General features: G+C 37.1%; 1 protein-coding gene across 1 annotated transcript in view; it reads left to right on the forward strand.

Annotated features, from left to right (window-relative positions):
* The window catches only part of pdlim5a (PDZ and LIM domain 5a), a 73,583-nt gene that overhangs the window by 26,072 nt on the left and 21,602 nt on the right, over nt 1-25,909 (forward strand). Inside the window, exons 4-7 of the mRNA XM_037681016.1 lie at nt 15,498-15,537; nt 16,011-16,438; nt 19,772-19,944; nt 20,974-21,010. Of these exons, the coding sequence (XP_037536944.1) occupies nt 15,498-15,537; nt 16,011-16,438; nt 19,772-19,944; nt 20,974-21,010 (678 nt within the window). The remainder of the gene's footprint in view (nt 1-15,497; nt 15,538-16,010; nt 16,439-19,771; nt 19,945-20,973; nt 21,011-25,909) is intronic.

A 25,909-nucleotide genomic window follows, 5' to 3' on the forward strand; every position in this document is an offset into this window, starting at 1 on the left:
TTTAGTTTAAGATTTTTGACGTTTCTTTCAAACCACGACTTTTTTGCTGCAGCCTTCCTGCTCTGACAGACAGGGTGAAGTGCTGAAAAACAACAAAGAATGAAAGTTGAAAAAAGTTCAAAGAAGTCCAAATAAAATGGCAGACAGATAAGAGAACATTTTTAACAGTGATGAAGATGAAGTTTGCCCATTTAGGATCGGCTCAGCTAACATCTGTAAACTATAGATCACAGTGATCGACAGCAGCGAGCGAGAATGTAAAAACATCTCCGCTCTGTTTTTTATCTAAATTACACCGTAAAGTTTTACTACTAACAAATGCCTTTTAGTTTCTGGCTATTCAGTGATTTGTCAAACTGAATTCTGTTTGGACAGACCAATAAAAGCAATCGGCATCTTGTTTGCTAAATGGTCTATTTCCTTTTCACAGACTGAGAAGTCTGGGAGACACATGTGGCGCACATGTGTCCATACAATACACACACATATTTATCAGACTCAAACGCATACATGGAGAAGTTTCTGACAGGTTTTACTGAATGTCATAGCAACAATTAATAAGACCAACACTGATAAATCATTTAGTCTGGACTGTGGTTAGAAAGTAAAAAAATAATAATCCATCACAGCTTCCTCTGCACTGACAGAACTTCTTTCAATTCCTTATTGTTCTTGATCATTGATCCCAAATCAAAACAATATTTTGTTCATATGAAAACACACAAACATGAGGTTTGCATTTTAGATCAAACTTTGTTTTTCTTTTTCCCCTCCTGCAAAGCACTTTGAAAAGAACCAAAGTTCATGCTCAGTAATCCAGGTATAAAATCCATCCTTGTTCACTCAGGTCATCTGGAAGTTTCTTTTGTTGCCGAGACGTTTTGTCCTTCATCCAAAGGACTTCTTCAATCTGAGGAGCCACCAAGCAAAACTGATTCCCACAAACAGAATACTCCATAGTGGAAAAAACAGTTTTTTTGAAAGTTTTTGACATACCCCAAAACTGTTAGTTTTTTTTTTTTTCTCACTATGGAGTATGCTATTTGTGGGAATCAGTTTTATTTGGTAGCTCCTCCCATTGAAGAAGTCCTGTGGATGAAGGACAAAACGTCTCAGCAAAGGAAGAAACCTTCCAGGTGACCTGACTGAAAATTGTTGGATTTCTTACCTGGATTATTGAGAATAAACTTTGGCGTTATGAACCACTTTGCCAAGACTGTCTCAGAGGAGTTAACGAGGGAGAGGGCAGGCCACTGAGAAGAGGGCGGGCCCTCGAGGACATCTTAGCACCAGCAAACTGTTTTTTTTTTCCACTAGTATGGTGTTTGTGGGAATAAGTTTTGTTTGGTGGCTCCTCAGATTGAAGAAGTCCTTTGGATGAAGGACAAAACTTCTCAGCAAGAAAAGGGAAACTTTCCAGATGACTTGACTGAACATTGTTGGATTTTATACCTGGATTATTGAGCATGAACAAAGTGGTGTTTTGAACCGCTTTGGCATGACTGTCTCAGAGGAGCTGATGGGGGAGAGGGCGGGCCCCGGAAGAGAGGGCGAGCCACGGAGTCCATCTTAGCACCAGAAAACTGTTTCTTTTACTATGGAGTATCCTGTTTGTGGAGATCAGTTTTGTTTGGTGGCTCCTCAGATTGAAGAAGTCCTTTGGATGAAGGATGAAACATCTTAGCGTGAAAAAAATAAACCGTCCAGATGACCTCACTGAACATTGTTGCACTTTGAAAAGCATTTCACTTTTGTGTTGTGTTATAGAACTAAAACTCAATTGATTGATTGATCAATAGATTGATTGATAAAATTAAATAAAAAAATAGAGTTTGTCTTTAAAAGTGCCAAGAGTTACAAAAGCGGAACAAAACTTCCTGTTTTCTGACAGCCTGCTGGAGCAGTCTCATTGGTACGGCATATTCACAAAGTTTCAACACTTTAATAACCCTTTTTAAGCAATTTATTATTCTATTTAGATTTTAATGCACTTTAAAGTGTTCAGTTTAACCAAATTTTCAGGTCTACAAGAAAAAATGCCTTTGTATTTTGCATCAACTACTTTCATCTGGGTAAATGCTTTATTCCCTAGTGAAGTTATTAAGAAGCTCATGGGTCTTTTCTTGGCCTGTGAGAAACCGTGTTTAAAACCAGCCTTAATGTCCTCTGTTAGCTTAAAAAGGTCCAAACTGAAACACATTTTTCTTGGTGTGTATACCAACATTTGAATCCATTTGTTTTTATCATTTTGGAGATCTCAGACTGTTGCAAGTGCATCTATGTCGTCTAGTTTCTCCATTAAACGAGTCATTAAAACTCGAGAATAGGCCATAATAATCCTTATGGCAGTAAGGGGCTCTACTTAGGGGACTTGTTGCTGATACAAACTTGCAAAAATAAAAAGTACATTTTGACGTCTCACACTGAATTGGCTTGATTTTGCAAACTCATGCCAAGAGTTTGGCCAAAATTTGCCAGAAATTCTAATACAAATACAGCATCCATCCATCCATCCATCCATCCATCCATCCATCCATCCATCCATCCATCCATCCATCCATCCATCCATCCATCCATCCATCCATCTTCACATGCTTCTTCCTTTTCGAGTCATGGGGGTCACTGATGCCCATGTCCAGCAGTCACTGTGTGAGAGACGGGGGACACCTTGTACAGGTCTCCAGTCCATCACAGGGACACACAGAGACAAACGAGACAAACAACCATTCACCTAGGGACAATTTAGAGTTACCAGTTAGCCTAACATGCATATTTTTGGATGCACGGAGTGAACATGCATACTCCACCCAGAAAGGTCCCCAGCCAGGATTTGAACCGGTGACCTTCTCGCCGAGAGGCCTACCAGCTGAACCACTGTGCATCCATATAGCAAATCATGCAAATGCAATTAAAAGCCTTTGCTCAAAAATTAATGACATTTGTATAATTCCCTTGCAAATGCTGTTTGTATTTTGTCAGAATAACTGTGAGCAGGTTTGTTTTTGTGTTTCCATGGTAACACTTATAGCAAAGCCTTTTTCCTGCCGTGGCCTCAGTTTACTTTAAATTCATCCCATTCGCTTACATTCACAACAAAACAGTTATGGATGAATTCAACATTTTTGATTCACCCCAACAGTTACATAATCTATGAACCGACTGGGTTCTGTGACAGAAAGCAAACACAAGGCGAGAACGTGTACACAGAGTCATCAGTCAGAAAATACATCGCAGGCAGCTGTCAGGGTTATTTTGAGTCTTGAAGTGGACGTGAGTGTGAGCGCAGGGTTGGGTGAGGGAAGTTTACACAGAGCTGAGGTGTCTGATTTCACTTTGTTTATGTTGTCCACTCAGAAAAGAAGAAAAAAATAAAAGTTTCTGGGCTATGCTGAGTTTTAAGAAAATAGAAAAACAGCACAATATATACAAATTCACAAACCCAGCCTGCTATTCATTGTAGCTGCTGTCACAATGCAGTTATCCTGTCAGTAAAATATGAAATGGATCTGTGTCCTAAACTTTCACATCAGAAATATGAGACAATAAGAGTTGCATAATGAGTTGTTTGATTTATGGAGGGAATGAAAATGCTACATAATGTATCTGATTCATGATCATCAAATGATCTATTGCTTGTTCTGACCCCCTCTTTAAAACTGGACCACTATGGATGTTGTGTTTGCTTGAAAATGATCTGCATGTAACAAGAACAGCATGTCTGAATCAGTTTGTCTTCATGTTCTAATGAGGATTATTGCTGTTTAGTTCATTTAAATTTAGATTATATTTGTGTTTTCATCAGTTGTAAGACAACCTCATCTACTCTTAACAGGTTCTCTGTGCAGCTGCCATTGTCACTTAACGTGGTTGTGATATTTGCCAAAGATGTTCCAAAGCCCAGGGAGCTGAAGTAGACCCACCTGTTTCTGTCCTTCACTAATGTCCCACAGTTCCCAGAGATCATCTAAGAATGACAGCTCTCTTCTTTGACGAGGCCTGCTGAATTCACCGGTGATATGGCAACGCCAAGAGAACAGAAATCTGACACACCTGTCTCAGGTGTGTTGTTTTAGCAAAAGGAAACACAAATTCCAGGAAAATTGAAGTTTGTAAAGGTAGCCCATTGGGAATGTTGTTTCATTGAAATTTGTCTTTGCTGTTTGCCAAATGTCAACTTACCTTTTGTCAAGGGCTCGTATTTTGATCAGCTAGCTAGTCAACAGATATAATAGTGTGGAATCAGCTGTACTTGTATAAAATAATAAGCTACATTTCACATGTGCAGAGTAATTAGATCACGAGTTATGGAGTGAAACAGTGAAACCACCTGGTGAAATCAGCTGAAGTTCTAAATAAAACAGCAACAACAACAACAAAGGCCCACAATGAATTACAATTAAAATCTTTTAAGACCAAATGTGTAGTTAAACTGCACACTTAATTTGCTACCTCATCTTATGTGTTGTATATTAAAGGGATATTTACTATATATTTTTTTTAAATCGGAGTTCTGTAGAGAGTTTAATAGCAATCAGTATCTTACCTGTTGCAGGTGGCTGTTTAACAACCTCACTTTGAAGAATGAAAATTTATTTCTGATGGAACTGAAGAGCTAATGGCTAATCAGAGTGTTGCCAAGAACAAAATGGTCTGCTGCCTTGAAAATACAGCTTAGAACATAACAATTTTATTGGTTGCAATGATATATGAAAACACTATTTTAGGAACTCTTACATCAATATCAGCTTCACATTAAGTGATTATTACACATAATTTATGATTATTTGTAAGTGCAAACTGCAGCAACAACAGCTAGCTGTAGCACTTCAGTATTAACCATCAGCTCAACATTGTAGATGGCAAGCTGTTCCTCTTCAGTCTAGTTACAAATAAACATTATTTCTCTAAGCAGGGGTCTGCAACAGGTAAGATAATTGTCTGCAGACGTTTCATAAAGCATACTTAAAATATTTTAACCATCCTTTAATTTTAAATCTACTATTTTTGTTCATGTTGTCCAAGATAGAGTAGATATCAGATATAAGATAAAATACTCTCAAATAATTAATTAATTGTTCTCCCTAATTTTTAAATCTAAAGTATCTTGTTACCTATAACATTATAAGGGTTTTTGATCAATTTGTTTCCATCCATCCATCCATCCATCCATCCATCCATCCGTCCGTCCATCCATCCATCCAACCATTATCTTTGTCCACTTCTTTTTTTTTTTTTTTTCCGGTTCGTGACAGATATGGCAAGATTCTTGTTCAGGCTTTCTCCTCACAGTGTGAAGGTCACAGGTTCACCCCCCAGCCTGGAGATCTATTTTTGTGTGCTGTTTGCATGTTCTAGACATCCTCCCACATACTAAAACATGCATGTTAGCTTTATTGGTAACTCTGGGTGTGGGTGACAGCATGAATGGTTGTTTGTCTCCATGTGTTCCTGCCCTGGACTAGCAACCTGTCCAGAATGTACCCACCTCTCACACTGATGGAGATAAACACCAGATCCTCATGACCCCGAAAGAAAAAGCGTGTGCGCACACGTTTGGTCACACCTAGCCATTTGTTCCACCATATAGTGGAAGTAAAGGTGTGCAAAATATGTTTGATTTTATCAGTTTCCAAGTCCTCCTTCATGCCCATATTTAGGATTTAATGTAAGAATATTTAATAGTGGAAATGAAAATTTGAATCAAAAATAATAATAATCCTTAATATCAGAGCCATGCATTTTAAAACCACTGTCTCATCAGGGCCACCGTTTTATATGATTGTACGACGTGTGGCTGCCATTCAAAGATCAACTCATCAGTGTGTGTGTGTGTGTGTGTGTGTGTGTAGGTAGTTAAAATATGCGCCCCCAATTTGGACATAAGCAAACCATGGTGTGTGTGTGAGTGTTAAAAAAAGTTGCAAAGTAACAAATCAGTTAAATAAAACACAAGCTGTGCAGTGATCGCACCACCATGAACAATAAACAATAAAAATGTTTGGAAAAGTAACAAAACTGTTAAATGTATGAGGGACTGAGCTCCATTCAGCAGGCCTAAAGCCAGATGTTGTAAATGAAAAACACTTCCTGGTCCAGCTGTGGATCACGTTAAACTTCACTGTAGTCATGGCTGTCGTTCCGTCTTCTGATTACAAGTTTTTACTTTAGTTTTTGCTTCTTTAAAAACTATTTAAAAAAAATAACTGTGAACTGCCAGGTGAAAGTTTAAAACAAGAAGTGAAACATTTCCTCTCTTCCTCTATTCTGGAGAAATAAAGTATAATTATTTAGAATGTTTGAAAATGGTTTTGCATTTTAATCTCAGTAAATGTGCAGTACTATAAGAAAATGTGTTTTTAATGTTTTTATTTTTATTATTATTGTGTGTTTCTTTCTTAATGCAATCTTCTTCAGTTTCACATTTCAGGTTCTATCCTTTGAATCAAAGCTGTAAAAGTTTAAATTAGATTTTAAAAGGCAACAAAAAGACTCGAGGCTCTTGCCATCTTCTTTTTTATCACCTCATCATTCCAGACATGGTCAGTTTCAGTCACTACCACTAAACCAAATACGCATTTTGCCTCAAGAAAGACTTTTTTTTTCCAGAACACAAAGTTTTATAATGAAGTTTTATGATTCTTTATTTTGTAAACTGTCTAAAATAAATTAAAACTATAAAAGTTGAAGATTATTTCTGGGTTTTAAAATCACAACGTCTTCCTCTGGATGAATGGAACACAGCAGTGTCTAAATATCAACAATGGTGATCTTACAAGTATTAAATGAATATTTATTGGCTGTTGGACTTTTGTATTCCACTGACAGCAATTTGTTTTTCATTCAGCTTTCCCATATTTCTATTTTTATTCAGACAAATTCTTTTTTTCAAGCTGAAATGTTCATTCCCTGACTGTGCTCCTGGCTCATGCTCATTTTTTTTAAATATATTTTCTGCAGCACTAAAGACAGCAAGCTGTTGGAAACATTGCCTTCTTTCTCCTGCCTTGGCACATTTTGCCTTAATGTGTCTGTTTCCTCTCAGGATTTTTGTTTTAGGACTACTCAAGGTTCCACTCCACTGCTGCTTGTTTCTGTTTAATAGTTAGTTCCTATAAAATGTGCCACTTTGTTGCCATGTTACCCCCAGGAAACACCGTTGCTTTAGGTTTAGGGATTTAATGTCACCATGTTGCCTTTCTACAATTACCTGACATTTTTTACAAGAAACCTGTGGTTCAACATAACAATTTTTATATAATAAGTCTTCATGGAGACGACCATTAACTTACAAACACTTAATGAGGTCATGTCTGTGCGGGCAGCAGCTCGTTGTATTTAATTAGATGAATAGACAAGAGGTTTTTGTTTTTATGGTAAAAACTCCATTCATAAAAACCTCTGAATATTTTTGGCACAAGGTGTTTAGTTTATGACATATGGAAGAGGATAATAAACACTAAAATCTCACATGCATCAAAGGTTATTCATGTCAGAGTTTTAGACTAAGATCATGTGGAGGAATGATGGACTTGTGTTTCTCTGAGTAAATCTTGAATAATAATAATAATACTAATAATAATAATAATAATAGTTTAAAAAAGCTTATGCAAGACTGCAAGATGTCACACTCTTCATATCTGTTGTGAAATATTCCTAGTTACTGCCACATCATATTTGAGCTTAGTATCCATTAAATTGATTGAATTATAGCCATTGTCCTGATAGATAGTGTTGATTAGTTGCGGCCACCATTTTGAATTGGATCAACTTCTTTATAGGTAATCAGTTGCAGATGTACAATCATTAATTACCTTTGTGTACATCAAAGTTCATGCTCAATAATCCAGGTAAAAATCCTGCTCAGTCAGGTCATCTGGATGGTTTCTTTTTTCTTTCCTTTTTTTTTTGCTGAGACCTTTCACCCTTCATCCAAAGGACTTCACCAGTCCAAGGACCCACAAACAAGCCGAGTCCCACAAGCAGCACACTCCCATAGTGGAAAAAACTTGCGTCAGATGAGATGATGGGGGAGAGGGTGGGTCCCAGAAACCATCTTATCACAAGCAAACTGTTTTTTTTCCCACTGTGGGAGTGTGATGCTTGTTGGACTCAGTTTGTTCGTGGCTCCTTGAACTGACGAAGTCCTTTGGATGAAGGACGAAAGGTCTCAGCAAAAAAAAAAAAAAGAAAAAAAGAAAAGAAACTGTCCAGATGACATGACTGAACATTGTTGGATTTTGTATCTGGATTATTGAGCATGAACTTTGATGTTATGAATCACTTTGGCATGGATGCCTTTGAGGAGTTGATGGGGGAGAGGGCGGGCCCCAGAAACCATCTTATCACCATGCAGTAAACTGTTTTTTTCTACGTTTGGGAAGTTTCAATAAAATCTATCCTATTATACATTAGAAATTTTGCTAAAAGACAAAAAATGGTTGACTTAAATCGTTATATCAAAAAAGTTTTAAGTATTATGAGTGGGACTTGGAGAAAGTGCTGTGCTGTGATGGACCTTCAACCACAGCCACACCAAATGTTAGCACAACTTCTGTCAATCTGACTGAATTGGAGCCATTTAGACGTTTTCTAAGGTCTGTTGGCTAAGGTTCCCATTTTAAACTGGGTCAGCTTTAATAGCTGAGACATAATAAGTTTTTTTTTCATGAAACTTTCATTAAACTCAATCTAGTGATTTGCGAAATGTTTTGGTAACAATATGGCAGACAAATACGCACACATGCACAAGAACTGCCATCTACTTTTGCCTTTTAGGGAGATAACAACAACAACAACAAAAAACAACAACAACTAGAAAACACTTACTTTATATTTATTTAGACATTTTACATAACTTTTATTGAAATTTTAACAATTTCAACAGTGATTCACACAGGAGTGAATCCGGTGCACCTCTAAGGGTAATGTTGGTGGCAGGAAGCTGAGGCAGTTTGAACTGTTTTTTCTTTTAGTCTGGTCAGTGTCAAAGCTTCTTTTACAGTTTTGTCTGATGTCATTCCCACCAAAAAAAAGGCCTGCCATGGCCTCCGCAGAACTGTGGGAGGTGAAAGATAAGGAATGTGAAGCATTGTAGAGAAAAGACACTTTCAATGGGCTTGGATTTCAATTAGATTTGCATGAAACCACATTCAGACCAATCACAGCACTAGATCTGAGGCTGATAATGTCAAGCAGACTGAGCTTCCAGGCCTATTTAAACCCCTGTCCAGATACATTAAGACACCAGTCAAGTTAAACCATCTTTCTTTATTTCCTCTTAACGAGGTGCAGACAACAAAATCTATTTAGGAAAGCCGAGAGGGGGTGTTTGTTTTCTGAAGTGACACCTGCCTATTTTTTAGATGTCATTACGCTACGCTTTAATCGTTACCAATTTTGCTCCAAGTTCGCAGCAGCAAAATTGGGAGGAGGGTCAAAATATGGAAAGAGGAGGCAAAAGCATCCGAGCGCTGCCAATAAATAATTCACCTTGACAACTTAAGACTGTTTTTTTCTGAATTGGGACAGTTGGGGCAGAAAAAATGGAGTATGCTCAGAGCGCATTAAATCTAAAAATAAACCTGGATAGATGGACTATGTGGTGCACACATTTGGTAATTAGCCTCTGTCTATTCAATAGGTCAATACCACTGTTTTAATACTTTATTACCAACAGTTAAAATATTTTATTTGTAAAGTATTCAAAAGACATGCAACTGAGTTTTTTTATTTTTTTATTTTGGAATGGGTTCTACCTATGGCTTACAACATTCAGTAGATTTAATTGGGAGAGACTTAGACTTGTTCTTATAATTGTGATGAAGAGTGAAGAAGTCAGGAGATTAAAAGCATTTTGGCACACATGTGAATCTCAGTTTACATGTAGGCTCAGCTCAGAGAAAACCCTTGTGTTCCTGCAGCATTTGACAAAAACTCAAATGCACAGCAGCCTCCAGCATTTGAATGTAAACACAATTTGAAAATGTATAAAAATACAGATATTCTAGTTTGATCAAATTCTGTTATCCAAGACAAAAAGACTGTTTAGACAAGTAGAGCGCCTTTTAGTGTTGTACACTTTCTGTTCAGTCTTTCTGTGCAGTAACAAGACAGAGGTTGTTTTGACAACCTGCAAAAGTTGTGCCAAAAGACACCTGAACTCTGTTTCAACAAAATGATGAAAACTTCCAGTGCTGTTCGTGGAGGAAACAATAGATACATAGCATCACTGTACTGTAACCTACGGTCAAGCACGATGATGTCAGCATCATGTTGGAAAAGTGAGGTCAGTCATAATGATGGGAAACACTGAGAAACTAAACATGAAGTTCAAATTCAAGTCAAGTTTATTGTCATTCTCATCACATGTGGTACATGAGGTGGAACTAAATTATGTACACAGGGTCCCAGTTACACCCAACAAACAAAAAATACAAAGTGTAAAAAGAAACAGTATAAAAGGATCTAATGCACTGCAATATACCCCAAATGAACACCAAAAGATTTAAGATGTACATTAAACATTAATATAAAATAATACAGTACATTAAACAGCAGCTTGAATATGAGTCTGTGGTGAGCAGATGGGTATGAATGAATACAGCAGCATGAGATCAGCAGCAGCATGAGATCAGCAGCATGGATAATCAGCAGCACAGATAAGTCACATATCACCAGTTCTATCATATCAATAAATTGCAACCCAAAACATTAAAGAAAACTTTGGTAAAAACAAAATAAACTTGTTAAATTTCTGTAAACTTCCAGAATCTGAACCTGGACCCTGCTGAGAATATGCTTAAATATTAAAAATAGCTAAGAACGAATACCTCCCAACTAGACTGGCTGAATGTGAATAAGTGAAGAAGCATAAAAACAAGACATTTTCAGACTGAAGGTGTTGAAACCACATTTTTGTCAGCAAAGAGCCTTAGGAGTAAAGGGGAGATAAAAAAAAGACTAAATAAATAAATGTTTTATTTTATTATTCATATACTACTCTTACATATGTCGTTTTGTGATTGTTCACTCAAAACCACCACAAAACTTTGAATACCTCAAAGGCTCTTCTGGTTTTCAACATCACGTTTTTATGGATGTGTGTCTATAATTGCACTTTTTGAGTATAAAAACACAAAAGTCGTCATTGTTTTATTATTGGAGGGGTGTGGCATTGCTCGTTGGAGAAACTGATGGATTGCTGAGGCAAAGCCCTGGGAACATTGTTCAGTGGTGTCATTTGAGTATAAATAGACTGAAGAGATTAAAACCAAATACACAGCAAAGAACACAGATCAGACACAATGGCACATGTGGCTTTAGGGGCTTTGAAGAAGAGATACTGTAACATGTTTGCTGATTTATATTTTAGTTTATGTGTAAGTGTGTTCATGCAGCTCTTGTTTATACAGTCATGTGGAGTCGAATCATTAAAATGTTATGCAGTTTATGACACAAACGTTAAACTGATTTTTTTGATGGAACTAAAAAAGTCAAAGTTTTGGTTCCATAATTTCTTTGACCTAAGACCTGCATGAGGTCGTTTTTTTTTTTCATTTTCACTTGTCTGCAAGTGTCAACTCTTCACTTCCTAGAAAGATGTGTAACCAGGCAGACTGTTTACTAGAGGTGTATCGACAGCATGCACCTCCCATTTAATGAAAGACCAAGAAGAGAGCAAGAAAAAATCAATAAGAGTGCTTGGTTTGGAAATGAAATAAAATCAAAATGTTTATTAGCGTATTTTTAAGCAATTTTTATTTTATTTTTATAGCTTGAACTTAAACTTTTCCCATTTTGACATGAAACAACTTTATTTTATCTTGCCTGGGCACATCAATATGATTACCGTATTTTTTGGACTACAAGACGCACTGAAAATCCTTCAATTTTCTCAAAAATCAACAATGATCCTTATAATCAGGTGTGACTTATGTATTAATTCTAGTTGTGCTTACTGACCTGGAACCAATTTTATGTGGTTATTGCAAATGAGTTGAATAAAGTTTGACTTATCTGACTGTTTTGATTCGCTTAATGCGCCTTATAGTCTGAAAAATAGGGTACCTAAATTCAAATGGGAGTAAACTGGTGTCAAAGATTATTCCTGCGCTTAATAAAATATTGAAATGGCTTCATTATTTGACTATTTGTCAGATATTGTAAAATTATAATCTGTGCCATATTCACACGTGTGGCAAGATCATTAACAGCACACAGACATTTGTCACTTTAAGTATTTAAACAGATCGGCAAACATATCGTTTATAACAATACAAAAGAGGAATTTCTTTCTTGTATAGTGTGAAAGATATGACTTATTTATAGATAAGTTACCACTTGTACATGGTTTGTGAGAAAATGCACAGTACTATGAGTCTTGAGCTCTCATTGGGATCACAAGTTCAAGTAGTAAATGGGATCTTAGGTAAACTTGTACAAACTGAAATTATATATTTCCAAAGAAAGTGCTGGAAAAGCCTTTGAAAGAACTCGATCTCTGATTTCTAGTTCTCTCTCAGTTGAGTGTGTGACTGCATCATGTTTCCATGTTGGTGTTTTCTACTTTTAGATGCAGTGTAATCGCAGCAACAGCCAACAAAGATGATGGGTCAGATTTGAAATAACCACTTGATACCCCAGTGTTCCCCATCATACCTTATGCACCAACCATATTTCCATGCTGTGTGTTCTGCAAGTGAGAGCAGTTCTCAGTCAAGCGTTGGAGGACTATTTAAAGTATAGTGTGTCCATGGAAATGTAGGGATACAGGTGATGCTGTAATGAAGAAACAACAAGAACAATGAGGTGTGTTCTTTCAATCAGGAACATTTTTGAGATTTTGGTAATTATTTTGTCTTTGGTTGAGTCTTTGTGGCAGACTCTGGGATTCATAATTCAGTCAACCTTTATTTATACAGATTAGTCTCAGTCACGAGGACTCAATTACAAGAGAGACCTGTTTTAGTCAAACCACAGATAAGGTACACACAACTATAAACAGCCATAAAATGCATATACAATAAAAAGTAAAGAAAAATAGTGATATAAAGCAAAATAAAATCAAGCTACATTTTGAAATGAGGTAAAATACTAAAAACAGGAAAAAGTCTGCATTGATTTTTGCATTGAACTTAACAGTTGTTTTAAATCCCTTAGATTTCGTTCTACTACATGTACCACATGCGATGCGAACAACAATAAAGAATCTCTGATTATATTTGCACTACTTCAGCAAATACCACAATCAGCACATTTTAATTATAGTATCTTTAATGAAAAACACTATCACTTTATAACAAGATCCAAAACAAAAAAAATGTCACAAATCTGTTAATTAGCACAAAAATATAAGGACATTTTTGTTTGTTTGTTTTGTATCAAAGCTTCTTGGAAATTAATCTGTACTTATGAAAAGCTTGATTACTTCCCCTTTAATGGTACCTCTTGTTTGGTGTCGTTTCTTGAATAATTGGTCTGAAGAAACAAGATATATTGAAATTTTCACAACTGATTCACAAAAAAAAAAAAAAGGACCTGAGCATCATGTGGAAGAACCATACACAGCCACAAAACCTTGGCACATTCTCCTCATGCCGCTCAGCAGCTTGGTTAAGCAATGATGTATGATGGCATCCCAGTCTTTAACCAGCATTAGTCACAGATCAGCCAGTGTGGTTGTGTTGACCACTCTGGAACAAACGCAAGCCGACCCACATGTGTTCAGTAGAGTTCAGGTCAGGACCACTGACAGGCCAGTCCATCCCTCTTTACTCTCAAATTCTTAAGGTCGTCTTCGATAAACCATGCTTTGTGTTGTGTCATCACTGTGGGTGATAGAGTTTGGCCAAAGATTGTGGACATGTGATTGCAACTGGTTGCTCAAAGGCACTGACAGTCAGACGCCAATCAAGCACCCGATAATCAGGATGTGAGGTACCTGAAGCTCACAACAAGAATCAAAAGCAGAATAAACATTTTAAATATGCAGGTAAAACATGGCAAGTGGGCACAGCACACATATTAGCTGGTTTTTTTTCCTAACAAAATTTGCACCAATTGAGGAGAAATAAGTGAACTTTCCAACTGTTATAATCATAATTATTGCAACAAACTGCAACTAAGTCAAAATAGAAATGTCCTTTTCTTTGTGCTTCATTTACACGTCACTTTTTGTTCTTATTTTACCCTAATGATAACCACAACAGGTCTGATGAAAGTTACCTTAAATAATCTTTTTTGACCAGTTCCTGCAACAAAATGTCACTGATGATCACGTCACCATCACATTCAAGGAACACCGTCACAGTATCATCAACACTGTTGGCAAGCCCACAGGGAACAAGCGTCAGACAGAAAAGGCCAAACGAGTATCTGTATCTGCAGACTGATGTGTTTTTCACCAGGACAAGTGTTGTGCACCTCCCTGAGGAAGTTTCCAGAGAAGCTGCTCTGAAAGGAATGCAAGGCCGCTGACATTTGCGTGTCTTCAGTTACTGCAAAGTTTACTTAACCCTTTATTTATGTTGAGTTATATATTCATCTTTTTCTGCTATAGAATGTGCAGTCAAACAATGTTCCTTCAAAGACCTTTACAGAACGATGCTCAAACAACTTTGTCTTTAATAGAATAAAAACAGCTGCTTTCAAATCACTTTCTTCAGCCCCGGGAACTCAAATTTCTTTCTTTTTGAACATGCAGGCCAGGTGAGACTCTTTGTGATTTAGTCACTGCTGATGACAGAAACCTTGTGAGAGCTCAGGTTTGGGTTGCAATTCTGTTTGGCCACTTTTTTTTTTTCTTCTTTACTTTATCAACTCTGGCATTATTTGACAGTATGGCTTCCAAAAACAACAGTAAGCATTCTGGAATAACAACTGTAATTGTACCCAAGTTACAAAATTGCCATTTTTACAAGAAAAAAAATCTTGATGTTGTCGTGGATAAAAGAAGATTCCCCAAAACAGACCAATGTATAGTTCATCAGATTTATTTACAAAGCTTTGGAGAGCAGTCCAACAATTCACAGAACATGCAATTACAAGATTACACTGTTATCAGCGCTCTCATCCGTGTGAAACCCTGACCTGCTCTAACTCTCTAGACTGGACAGAGTAAGCTCCAGCCCAGGCCTCAGCCCCTCAACCTCCATGTCCGAGCCGTCATCAAAAGGTCCGCTTGCAGACAGGAAGGAGTGGATCTGATTCAAGGCCTCTGCTTGAGACACGTCACCGTATCACATCAACTCTATCATATCAATATATCAATCAGCCCTTGAGGATATCAAAAACAATCAGTTCTTTCTGTTCCTCACGGACTGGTCACAGTAGGAGTGATTATATGGGACCATTAATATCACACATCACAAACATGAGCAGAAGGACGTTGTAGAACGTTCCTGCAGGGGAATTATTGATGAAGATGAGTGCAAATAATACACATTAGACAGTGTGATAAAGGAGTTAAAATAATTCATGTGTTTTCCCTCTTTTTTCAGGACCTCCAGTGTTTGTAAACCTCCTCCGGTGGCCCCAAAGGTACAGCAAAATGACTTCCACCCCACAAAAAAAATATAAATCCAGTTCAGCAAGCCAAGGCTTAGATTCAAATTCACATACATTTTCATTAATGGGTACATATTTTAGGATATTGCGTAAACTATTTCTCACGTGAGTAGTTAATTTCTTCACAGTTGTAAAAGTTTCAAAAGTAAAGAGCAAATTCAATAATTATTAAACTTTACATATATGCACCCTTCTGAAACAATACCATGCAACTGTTTCACTGCATGTCGTTTTATGTTTGCTGAAATGATTTTATTGTGGAATACACATACAAACGCTGATGTCTCCTCAACAACCTGCCCGACAAACAGGTCCTTTAATACTTTTTGTATCATTTAAACAAACTATATGGACAAACATATTCAAACACACCTTGGGAGACATCAGTGTTGTATTATTTTGTTTGTTTTTGTGTGTATTTGCATGCTTTTCTCTCATGTTGCTAGGGCGACAGAGCAGACATCATTAAACCAGTAGCCATCACCCGCCCATCTCCTCCCCTTCACCCCCAACCTCGTTGCTCTGTACCCTACAACAAGGTCCCCAGACCTTATGGGGGGTGTCCATCACAGAGTGAATGTCCTAGCTCACAGTCACCGTTCACCACCGTCATCCCTTCCCCATCCTCGGCCTTCACTCCTGCCTCATCCTACACTAGTCCTCTTCCTCCACCTCTTCGGCCCCCATCCCCTCCTCCTTTCTCTTACCCATCGTCTGCCTCCTCCTCCCCCACGGTCCTTGTTCCACCCCAGCCATCGGTGTACAACACACCAATCAACCTGTACTCTGCTGAGAATGCGTGCGAGGTGGCCATGGGGCAGATGCGGGGCCTGTTGGAGAGTCAGGGTGGAGTCGTACCATTTCAGTTGAATGGGTGAGTGGAGTCCATCATAACAAACTGTAATCTTTAAACATTTCATCTCTTCACATTCCCCAGTTTTCTCTTTCGAGGCTGTCAAGATCTTTCCTTTTCCTCGTTGCTAGTTTTATTAAACTCATCCACTTTTGCCTCTGAAGCTTGTCAAGTTCGATCTTTCCTCCCAAATTTAAACTGGGAACGTGATAATTCTTTTTTGTATCTGAAACTACCTCATAAGTTTCCTATTACACCAAATTACTGCTCTTTTATATCTTTTTATTTTTATTTTTCTTGTTCCATTTTTTTTTGCTTCAACAATATTTCTGTTACTTTTTTAGCAGCAAACATTTCTTCAGTGTGCGTACTGAAAACAAAAAAAAAAACTCTTTACGAAACAACAATTCAAGATCATTTTTAGCATATGAAAGTGACAATCATGGTAAAGTTACACATTTTCTTCTAGGTGTATATTAAACAACAACATTTGTAGCTTTAGTTTGAACTTGGGTGGTTGTCTTTCAGCTCTAACCATGAAAAGTTAAATCATAGATGTATGCAAACACAAAAAAAAACAACATTTCCATGTCCACACATTTATCATGACACTTGTTTATATAGAGTTACAGTATATGGTTGTGCAAATAACATAATCTGTCTGTAGCTCAAAAACCTTCAGGAATTCCTGTAGTTTTTGCCAAATTATCTTTGTGATTTTGATAACATTTTAAGGATATACAGTATAAAATACCAAACTTGTAAAAAGCTTGAGATTGGAGTTGTTTTTAATCAACTCTAATCTAAGTTGATTTTAGATATTAGGTTTTCAATCTACTCAGAACTAAACTTTGTTACATCAAAATAAAATAATTCTTAAAGCTTTAATATGTCAGATAGGGTATTTAGTCATATTCTACAAAGTATTTACAGATTCCCACTTAAAAAAAAACTTACTATTTTATCTGTAAATCCTGTCATCAGTTTGTTTTTATGCTTATTATATTATTTGACTTGTAGACCATGTTCTTTTTTTCTGGCATTATCATTTAGACCTAAGTTGTCTGTTACTGTTGTTGTCGACACAAATTCCCTCGTCGTCTATCAACTCCAACACGAGTCTTTTTCTGTCTCAACACCCTCTTTGTAAACCTAACGTCCTGTGACGCTGCAGAGCGGTGTTTATAAAGCCTGGATTGGTCGGTTCATCTGTGCAGCATTTAATAAGTCAATGTTTTATTAATACATTCATGCAGATTTAGATAAATGCCTCAACAGATTAACACAGCTTTATCAAGAAAGTTTATTCAATCATAAATGCGTTTTTTTAATTTTTTATCACGTTCAGTCTGTTAGTCTGTTCTCTGAGCACTTTTATAGAACAATTAGTGGTTTCTGTTTTAGTCATTAGCCAGTGATTTCCATAACATACACCACCCCCACACACACACCCACACACACGTTGCCACAAGCTATATTTCTGCATGGAGGAGTATTTCAGATTACATTTATGACCATTAAAAAAAATGCTTGAATTGAAGCTTTAACTTGATCTTTCTCTGCTTTATCTGGTTCTGATTTATTCTCTGCTTGAACTTGCAGTTCTTGTGCAAAAGCGTTTCACTTTTTGATTGCAGTTTTAACATTAACTGAGTTTACAGTTACAGAAATAGGTAAGCTGTTTCAAAAGCCTTGCCATTAATCAAAGTCTGCATGATTCAGGACTTAATGCATCTTCTTGTTAATGAAGCCAGGCCTAACAAAGAACAGACTGGTGCCTGATCCCAGTTTGTGGATCCATCTTTGCATCTTGCTTGCATGAACTGTGTGGTTTGTTTCAGAGGGGAGGTACAAAGAAAATATGTCACTGCTTTTATATTTTATTTTTTTGCTTTACCAGAAAAACAAATGTATATACAATGCATCTGTCAGTGTTCTCTCTTGATCTCCGTATTACAATCTCTGTTTCTCTGCTTTGCAGACTAAAGCATCTGCCCCAATCACAAAGTTAGTCACTGCAGCATGCTCAGGGTTGGTTTTCATCACATCTGTGCTCGTATCTCACTCCTCGAATGCATGACTTCATTTTAGTTCAATATTTGCTGGCAGTAATGTCATTTTGTGTTAGGCTTTTCCTTTCTGTTCAAATGGTTTTCATTGTGATCATTTAACAAGTTCTACTGCTTTTATGCTTAGTTTTGTACATTTTTTTTATTTAAATTGAGTAAAAATATTAAACAGGACAAATGATTCAGTTCGGCCTGTTTTAATCAGCTTTTTTCTTTATCAGTGACACAGTTTCGCGACAGCTGTACATTTTCATCACAGTAATTGAGATTAATGCATCACTGCTGCTATAACAAGAACGTGTTGAGAGTCACTCAAAAACATCATAAATCAGTGATCAGCTTCATGGAGCTCTCACAGACAGTATATATATAGGTGATTTATTGACAGGAGGCCTTGGGAAACACTCTTAGGTGTGTGTGTGTGTGTGTGTGTGTTTGTATGAGTGTGTGTTTGGTCTAAGTGTTGATTTACTGACAGCTAGACTGCAACATCTCAGCACCCCCATCGCCAAGCAAGACCTGAGTGGTTCTGCACAAACACAGTTTGAACAAACTGAATCTTTCTCTGTCTTCATAACTTTCAGAGCTACAGTGCACGTTTGCTCACATTATATGATTTAGGACAAACTCTAAAATACTGTCTGTTAAAATACAGTTTCGAGAACTTCCTTTACACATACAGAATTGTGCATGATTCAAAAGCACCACCGTGTGGTTGAAAATATAACTTTATATATATATTTTTTGTAATTTAACCTAACTTGTTGTGTTGTGTTGTGCTAGCACTGACAGCACATTTCACTTTAGCTTCAGTTGGAGTTACATGAAAAGAATAAGTTGAAGTGAATAATTTCCCCCTCTTTGTTTTTCTTCTGTCTTTGACTCTTTGTTAGTGGACCTCAAAATGTTTTGAAGTAAGTCTTTTCCCAGTTGCAATGATTGTAAATGCTATTTCATACTTTCTTTTCATTATTTGATCTGTCCTGCTTTCTTCCTTTTTGTTACTGATTTCTAAGAAAACCTCTGCAGCTACCACCAAGGTATTGTCTCAAATATGTCAAATAAATTGTGGTGTGACCCCTTGTCCTGACAAATACACACATTGTTGGCTTTACTTATAGATTTATTTAATGTAAACTCTTTTCTTCAAAAAGTCCAGTTCCTTTAAGTCAAATATGAAGTGTTGTACACTTTGAATTTAGCTTCCTAGATAAATGAAGTGTAAGTGGGTGTGAAGTGATGTTTCCTGACGTCACCCATCTCTCTCTTCCTGTCCTTTCCTCAGAGCTCCCAGGAAACACGTTGTGGACACTGACATCCATTTTTACCACGTGCCCACTCATGCTGATGCCAGCAGAAAGCGTATAACGGAGGACACAGAGGACTGGCGCCCACGCACAGGCACCACCCAGTCCAGGTCCTTCAAGATTCTGGCTCAGATCACCGGCACTGAGAACGGTAGGACACCAGCCCACTTCAGTCTTTCATTCAATTCAGTTCAGTTCAGTTTATTTATATAGCACCAAAGCACAACATTGACTCAGTGCACTGAACAAAAACATTTACATACTGTACATCATAAATGCCAATTAGCAAAAGTTAGCTATCTAAGGAAACCAGCAGATTGCCGTCGCAGTCTCCCATCCTGAGCGAGCACAGTGCACGGTGGAAAGAAAAAACTCCCTTTTAATAAACCTCCAGCAGAACCAGGCTCAGGACGAGCGACCATCTGGTTCAGTCGGCTGGGTTTGAGAGGACAGGAAGGAGAAACATACACAGAATGGCAGGTCCAGGTTTCTATAGCAGAAAAGGAAAAAAAAAAACATAAGGATAAAATAATTACAAATACAAACAAGTAGAGTAGAGCAAGTGAAGACAGAAGCGGAGTGACGAAATGTGGTCAATTTGTCCTCCAGCAGTCTAAGGCTATAGCAGCATAACTAAGGGATAGGTCAAGAAACCCAGGCCGACCCCAACTATAGGAATGATCAAAAAGGAAAGACTTAAGCCTAATCTTAAAAGTCGACAATGTGTCAGCCTCATGGACAGAAACAGGAAGTTGGTTCCACAAGAGAGGAGCCTGATAACAGGAAGATCTTCCTCCCATTCTGCTTTTGGAAACTCTAGGAACCACAAGTAAACCTGCAGTCTGAGAGCCAAGTGCTTTGTTAGTAAAATATGGACTATAATATCTGTAATATAAGATGGAGCTAGGTTGTTGAGAGCTTTGTAGGTTAGGAGTAAGATTTTTAATTCTATTCTGAATTTGCCAGGGAGCCAATGGAGAGAAACTAAAACTGGAGAGATATGATCTCTCCCACTAACTCTCATTAAAAGGAGTGCAATGGAAGGAATAATACACTTTCTGTTGCACTACATGGCATAAATGGGATTTAAAATTCTTACTGATTTTTAAATCTGATAATAGTCATTTATGTAACACTTTTCAGAGAATTAAAAAAAAAATTGTTTTACATTTCATTTCAGTTCAAAATGAGGAAGCCGACTCATCCAAGAAGACAAAGTAAGTGCAAGTCAATGAGAAATTCCTCTTTTTTTCATAGGAGTGATTGTGACGATTTCATTTCATCTACGCTTTTTGATTGCATTTTAATCTGATTTTTGAATTCAAATTGCTCAGTTTGTAGATTCATAAACAATATATTTACAAAGTAAACAGAAAATCTAACCTGTGATCTGTGTGGTCTAACTCTGTCAGTCAAATGGATGCTGTGTGATCACTTACTGTCCATATAATAAAACTAAAGTCACATTTAATCCAGCGAGTCCAAACTGTCTGTACTTTTATTTATCAAATCGTGATGGATCCAAAAAGTCAGAGAGCAGTTTGAGTTGTTGTCATGCGATGTTGCTAAAGACTGATTTTAGACCTGACTGTAACGGTGTACAAATCAAACTGAGCTGTTTATTTTCTCAATTATTTTATTTTGTGTCTCTCAGAGCCTCGATTTGCTGTGTGTTAAATAACCCATGCAGCTTGTGTCGTTGACACCCTTGGCTTCACCTTGGTTGTGTTCTCGTGTGGTTTGCAACCCATCGGCTGTCTGTTGTTTCTGTTGTTGGTTTGCGCAGCGATATTTGTGATCTGTGTGTTTCTGGGCTCACCCGTGCTAACATTGTGTTTGTCACATTGTTAACTTTGCGATGACGCCTGTCTCTGAATTTCGATTTGTTCGGTCTGTATTGGTCAAGGCTTGCATTTGTCTAAAGATAGTTTCTGTTTTCACTAAATCAGTTTTTGCACATCTTCAGCTTTCTGCTAACTCTCTCGTTAGCTCGCTCTTGTAGTTCGGCTGATTCCAGTATTCAGACGTACTTTTCTCCTTGGTCTAAACTTTCTGTCCTTTCTGGCTTTCTTCTCTCTTTTTACTCTTGTGCGCTGGATGCCAGAGTGAACAAGACCACCACTCGGTTGGTGATTGGACCCAAGTACAACGAGTTGAGAGACTGGCACCACGGAGTGTCTGCTCGCACCCTGAATGTCCAGTAGATTGTGTGTTCATGTTTGTGTGTCTGTGAGTGTTACTGGTTGTATACTGGTGTATTTTGACATCGGGGGAGGTAAATGTCTATATGAATGGGATGTTGGGAGAAAGCAAAATAGTGAATTGATGATAAAAAAAAAACCTAAACAAAAGTATTCAGGCGTGATGGCGCTATGTGTTTAAGATTGTTCTTTATTATATCTATATCTGTGGATTATGTATTTTCACCTGACTGTAACTCAAAAAGTCGAAGTAGAAAGCAGCTGAACTATTTTTTTAAATTTAATCTGAAAAATCATTTACTTCTCGTTGACAAGGCTTCCTCATTATCAGGTGTTAAAGGTACGAATTGTCGTCATTTAACTAGTTTTAAACGTCAGAGGTGACAAAAAGATTGCATGAACTCCAATTTCTTATGTTTCATTATTTTGTCAGTAAAAAACATTTTATTAAAAAACCCAGTAAGAAATACAATGTCAAAAATCACCATTAAAGATCAAGTTTTTTTTTCTTGTTAGTTTAATTTAGCATAATCATTTTGTTTTATGTTAAACGTTCTTGCCTTTTCTTTCATTTCTGTATAAAATTATTATGAGTTTATGCTCTAACAATAAATTTGTGCATGATAAGAATAATTTGTTAACTCTACACTTTCCTTTTTACAAACCCCAATATTATTTATAAAAAAGCCACATGCATCGTTTATCTGTGTATTGTTTCTGCATCTGGTGGGTTTGCATGAGTGAGCTATCTGAAGCTGTAATTATTGAGACTTATGTCCCTCTTTATTTACACAAATGGGCAAATGGGACAGTTTTTTCTCCAAAATTCTCCATTATGAGATTACTTTTGTATGTAAAAGCTCATCGGAAGGAACAAGTTGATGGTCAATGGTCACAAAAGAAGTCTAGCTGCTTTCTTATGAACTTCTTAAAACTGCTTGATTGTTAGACATTGCATCAGTGATTTTAATGTTCTTGATCCCTTAAATGTAATTCTAACAGTACCCATGAATCAATAGGCTGTCAGTAGGATTTCATAATACGATCCTGCGATTTCACTCAATTATACATACAGTGGTGCTTGAATGATAGCGAAATATTTAGAATTTTTTATATTTCTACACAAATATGAGCTAAAACATCATCACATTTTCACACAAATTCTCAAAGTAGATAAAGTGAACCCAGTTAAACAAATTAGACAACAATATTATACTTGGTCATTTATTTATTCAGGAAAACGATCCAGTATTACGTATTGTGAGTGGTAAAAGTATGCGAACCTCTAAGATTAGCAGTTAAATTGAAGGTGAAATTAGAGTTGGATGTTTTTAATCAATGTGATGATGATCAGGTGTGAGTGGGCACCCTGTTTGGTTTGAGGAACAGTGATCTATCAAAGTCTGCTCTTCACATCATGTTTGTGGAAGTGGATCACGGCAGGAACAAATGAGATTTCTGAGGAGCTCAGAAAAAGAGTTCTTGATGCTCATCAAGCTGGAAAATGTTACAAAACCATCTGTAAAGAGTTTGGACTCCACCGATCCACAGTCAGACAGATTGTGTACAAATGGAGGAAACTCAAGACCATTGTTACCCTCCCCAGGAGTGGTGGATCAACAAAGATCACTCCAAGAGCAAAGTGTGTAATAGTCAGCGATATCACAAAGGAGCCCAGGGTAACTCCTGCAACTGAAGGTCTCTCTCACATTAATGTTAATGTTCATGAGTCCACCATCAGGAGAACACTGAACAACAATGGTGGGCATGGCAGGGTTGAAGATGAAAGTCACTGCTCTCCAAAACGAGCATTGCTGCTCGTCTGCAGTTCGCTAAAGATCACGTGGACAAACCAGAAGACTGTTGGAAGAACGTTTTGTGGATGGATGAGACCAAAATATAACTTTTTGGTTTAAATGAAAAGAGTTATGTTTGGAGAAAAGAAAACTGCATTCCTGCATAAGAACCTGATCCCATCTGTGAAACATGGCAGTGGTAGTATCATGGTTTGGGCCTGTTTTGCTACATCTGGGCCAGGATGGCTCTCTATCATTGATGGAACAATGAATTCTGAATTATATCAGAATTCTAAAGGAAAATGTCAGGACATCTGTCCATGGACTGAATCAGAAGAGAAGGTGGTTCAGGCAGCGAGACAATGATCCTACACACAAGTGGTTCTGCCAAAGGATGGTTCAAGAAGAATAAAGTTCATGTTTTGGAATGGCCAAGTCAAAGTCCAGACCTTAATACAGTGTAGATGTCGTTGAAGGACCTGAAGCAGCAGTTAATGTGAGGAAACCACCAACATCCAGAGTTGAAGCTGTTCTGTGGAGGAATGGACTAAAATTCTTCCAAGCCGGTGCAGGACTGATCAACAGTTACTGGAAATGTTTAGTTGTAGTTATTGCTGCACAGTGGATACAGTATCTGCACACCAGATACTGAAAGAGAAGGTTCACATACTTTTGTCACTCACAAATATGTAATACTGGATCATTTTCCTGAATAAATAAATGACCAAGTATAATATGTTTGTCTCATTTGTTTAACTGGGTTCACTTTATCTACTTTTAGGATTTGAGTGAAAATCTGATGTTGTTTTAGGTCATTTTTATGCAGAAATATGGAAAATTCTAACAGGCTCACAAACTTTCCAGCACCAATGTAAAGTTCTGTTGGACTGAAGTTCATTTGTATGAAGTATTTGTGCACATTTGTAAGCGTGACAGTGATTCAGCTGATACAAATATTATCTCGATAAACAAAGCACCAATAATGATTGTGACAAGTAAACAAAAACATTTTAGTAAGCACTTTATTTTTAAATAAAAATACAGTAAAGGAGCTGTGAGCTTACATTTGTGCCATTATGTTTAAATATCAATAAGATGAACAACAGAAAAGAAAAGACCAGTTTCTGATCAAATGATGAAATCCTGATAAACCAAATATACAGTTGCTGGCCAATTTATACTCCTCCAACCCAGTCTTTACTCCAGTGTACTGGTAAATATTACTATGCATTTTCAAGTTCAAGGTTCGAGGAGACTTTATTGTCATGCACATCACATGTGGTACATGAGCTGGAACAAAAATGTGTTCTCAAGGTCCCAGTTACACCCAAAAATAGCAATATATATATATAAAGTAGGCCTATAAATAAGTATAAATATCTACAATATGGTATATATTCTACAAAGATGCAGATGAATGGTTTGAATATTAATTCAAATTGTGGCCGTACTCAGTAGCGACTTCTGATTTTAAAAGTAGCAAAGATTATATGGTCTAAATTGTACTTAAGTATGAATAAAATTACACACATGAAATAAATACTCATAAAGAACAAGTACCCAAAAATATCTACTTAATTACAGTAATGTGAGTATTTGTAATTGGTTACTTCCACCCCTGTTTGGATGTCCATGGAAGACCTTGCTCAGTGCTCAAACTCAGATTAGGAATGCCTTTTAGCAGTTCCTCTTTCGTACCACTAGAGGGCAGCATAATTTAAGGAAGTTTTTAACTTTTACTGGACGTAACAGTGACACATAAATAAATCTCCAGCTAAAGTTTTAAAACTCCAGTCATTTTGTTTGTTATTTTAGTGATGATGAACATTAATTCTAAAATGTGACTCACAAACAAATGAACTTTTCTTGTCCCTAAATTATTTTATCCACAGTCGTCTCTTTGTGCGGTCCTCCCAGCTCGCCTCTTCTTAAGTAAAGCTTCTCTTTCTGTTACTTGACCATCATTCATTTTTTATTCAAACCAGTAAGGGGAGGGGATCTAATGGCAGGAGTTTAGTTAAAATGATTACTCCACTTCTAATTTGTGTTTATAGGACAAAGTAAATTTTATTGTTGTGCTCAAGTTGGTGCTCTCCTTAGGTCCTCTGGACATCCTGCC

Source organism: Nematolebias whitei, chromosome 8 (genome assembly GCF_014905685.2).
Source record: "Nematolebias whitei isolate Nwh7 chromosome 8, NemWhi1, whole genome shotgun sequence".
Lineage (NCBI taxonomy): Eukaryota > Metazoa > Chordata > Actinopteri > Cyprinodontiformes > Rivulidae > Nematolebias > Nematolebias whitei.